Source organism: Plectropomus leopardus, unplaced genomic scaffold (genome assembly GCF_008729295.1).
Source record: "Plectropomus leopardus isolate mb unplaced genomic scaffold, YSFRI_Pleo_2.0 unplaced_scaffold3092, whole genome shotgun sequence".
Lineage (NCBI taxonomy): Eukaryota > Metazoa > Chordata > Actinopteri > Perciformes > Serranidae > Plectropomus > Plectropomus leopardus.
Window position 1 is genome coordinate 1 of NW_024633728.1, and position 1930 is coordinate 1930.

Here is a 1930-nt window from a genome sequence, read left to right on the forward strand (position 1 = left end):
ACGCAGCACTGCAGCATCATGCAGCGACACGCAGCACTGCAGCATCACGCAGCGACACGCAGCACCACGCAGCGACACGCAGCACTGCAGCATCACGCAGCGACACACAGCACTGCAGCATCACGCAGCGACACGCAGCACTGCAGCATCATGCAGCGACACGCAGCACTGCAGCATCATGCAGCGACATGCAGCACTGCAGCATCACGCAGCGACACGCAGCATCATGCAGCGACATGCAGCACTGCAGCATCACGCAGCGACACGCAGCACTGCAGCATCACGCAGCGACACGCAGCACTGCAGCATCACGCAGCGACACGCAGCACTGCAGCATCATGCAGCACTGCAGCATCACGCACGACACGCAGCACTGCAGCATCATGCAGCGACACGCAGCACTGCAGCATCACGCAGCGACACGCAGCACTGCAGCATCACGCTGTAATGTGCAGCGGCGTGCAGTGACATCCATCCTGACAACACAAACACCGTGCTCCCGACATGAGATACGCGTACTGTCCCTTTAAGGAGGAAGCGATGTCACTCACTTTTTGGACTCAAAGAGTCCGTGATCGTCCTTCAGAGCCTCATCTTTGTCCACGGGCTCTCTGCTGTTGTCCAGCTCTGGAACTTTATCCTGCTGAAAAACACGAAAAACACACCGAGTTATTTTGCTCTCTCTCTCTCTCTCTCTCTCTCTCACTCACACACACACACACACACACAGCAAGTTATTATAAAATCATGTTTACCACGTGGTGGTTGTTGTCGTGCAGCTGCGCGGCGCTGACGATCTGCGTGCGCAGGATCAGCACCTCCTCCTTGCGGGCGTCCAGCTCCTCGTTGGCCGACCGGAGCTGGCTGAGCAGCAGGTTGTAGCTGTCCTGCAGCTCGTTGGACAAGTTGTTCTGAGCGGCGCGCTCTGAGACGGTCTTCCTCAGCTCGTTCAGGTCGTTCTTCAGCTTCTTGTTCTCCGTTTCCAGCTCCTGCCTCTGCAGGAACACACGGCGCAGACGTTTACGGCACAAACACACAGAGCGGCGCTTCAGGAGAAATCACATCTGAACCCACTGATTTTATCCGTTTGAAACAGCAGGGCAACGCTGTTGAGTCAAAATGAGGATTTTCATTTATAAAAAGCATTTTTCAGTTCCACTAAATATCAAACTGAATACACACAGACGGGTGCATTTTTTTCCCCTTAAAACTTAGAAACTAAGTTTAAACTAAGTTTTCCATTTCTTTATAATTTTGTGGCATATGGGTATTTTTCAAAAACCTTTCAAAAATGTTGAAAAAATCAAGTGGCATTTTTCTTTCTTTATTGACTTTTTTTTTTTTTTTTTTTTTTTTAAGCATTTTTAAAGGAAACTTCTTGCTTTTTCCCCCTGAATTTTTAAAGAAAACTTTCAGGTTTTTTATTATTATTTTTCCCTAAAAAAATTCTCAAAATAACCCCATTTATCAGCCAGAAATTATTGTTGGAATTTTACATTTCGGATGGTCTTTGAACACATCATGTGTTATTATTCAGGTTTCTGAAACAGATTTCCAGGACTTTTCCAGGCCTGGAAATTGCTATTTGCAGACTGCTGAAAGAATGAACCCTGTGAGGCAGAAAACGTCCTGATCATAGTTTCTCAGCATTTCTTCTCATTGAAGCGTTTGCACAGCGGCGTGACGGCGCGGGTTTGTACCTTGAGGTTGTTGTAGGCGAGGTCGGCGGTCTCCTGCTCAGAGGGGGGGCTCCTGGACTCGGAGCCCTGCAACGAAGCAAACACAGACTTTACAGCTCTCTGATAATGATGATTATTGGGATGAATTTTTAAAAAATAATTAACAAACGGAGGGTGACCTTGCGTTTGGCGATCTCCTCCATCTTGTCCACGCTGAGCTGCAGCCTCTTCCTCTCCTGCTCCAGCTCTCT

General features: G+C 48.7%; 1 protein-coding gene across 1 annotated transcript; it reads right to left on the reverse strand.

The window, feature by feature from the left end:
- Window positions 1-551: 551 nt before the first annotated feature.
- LOC121938677 (unconventional myosin-Vb-like) lies at window positions 552-1924 on the reverse strand (the record flags this gene model as incomplete). The annotated part of the gene is made up of 4 exons (XM_042481854.1): window positions 1859-1924; window positions 1701-1766; window positions 756-995; window positions 552-640 (listed from the first exon to the last, which is right to left on the reverse strand). Coding segments are annotated over exons 1-4 (419 nt in total), but the record flags the coding sequence as incomplete, so codon positions are not given.
- Window positions 1925-1930: the final 6 nt, after the last annotated feature.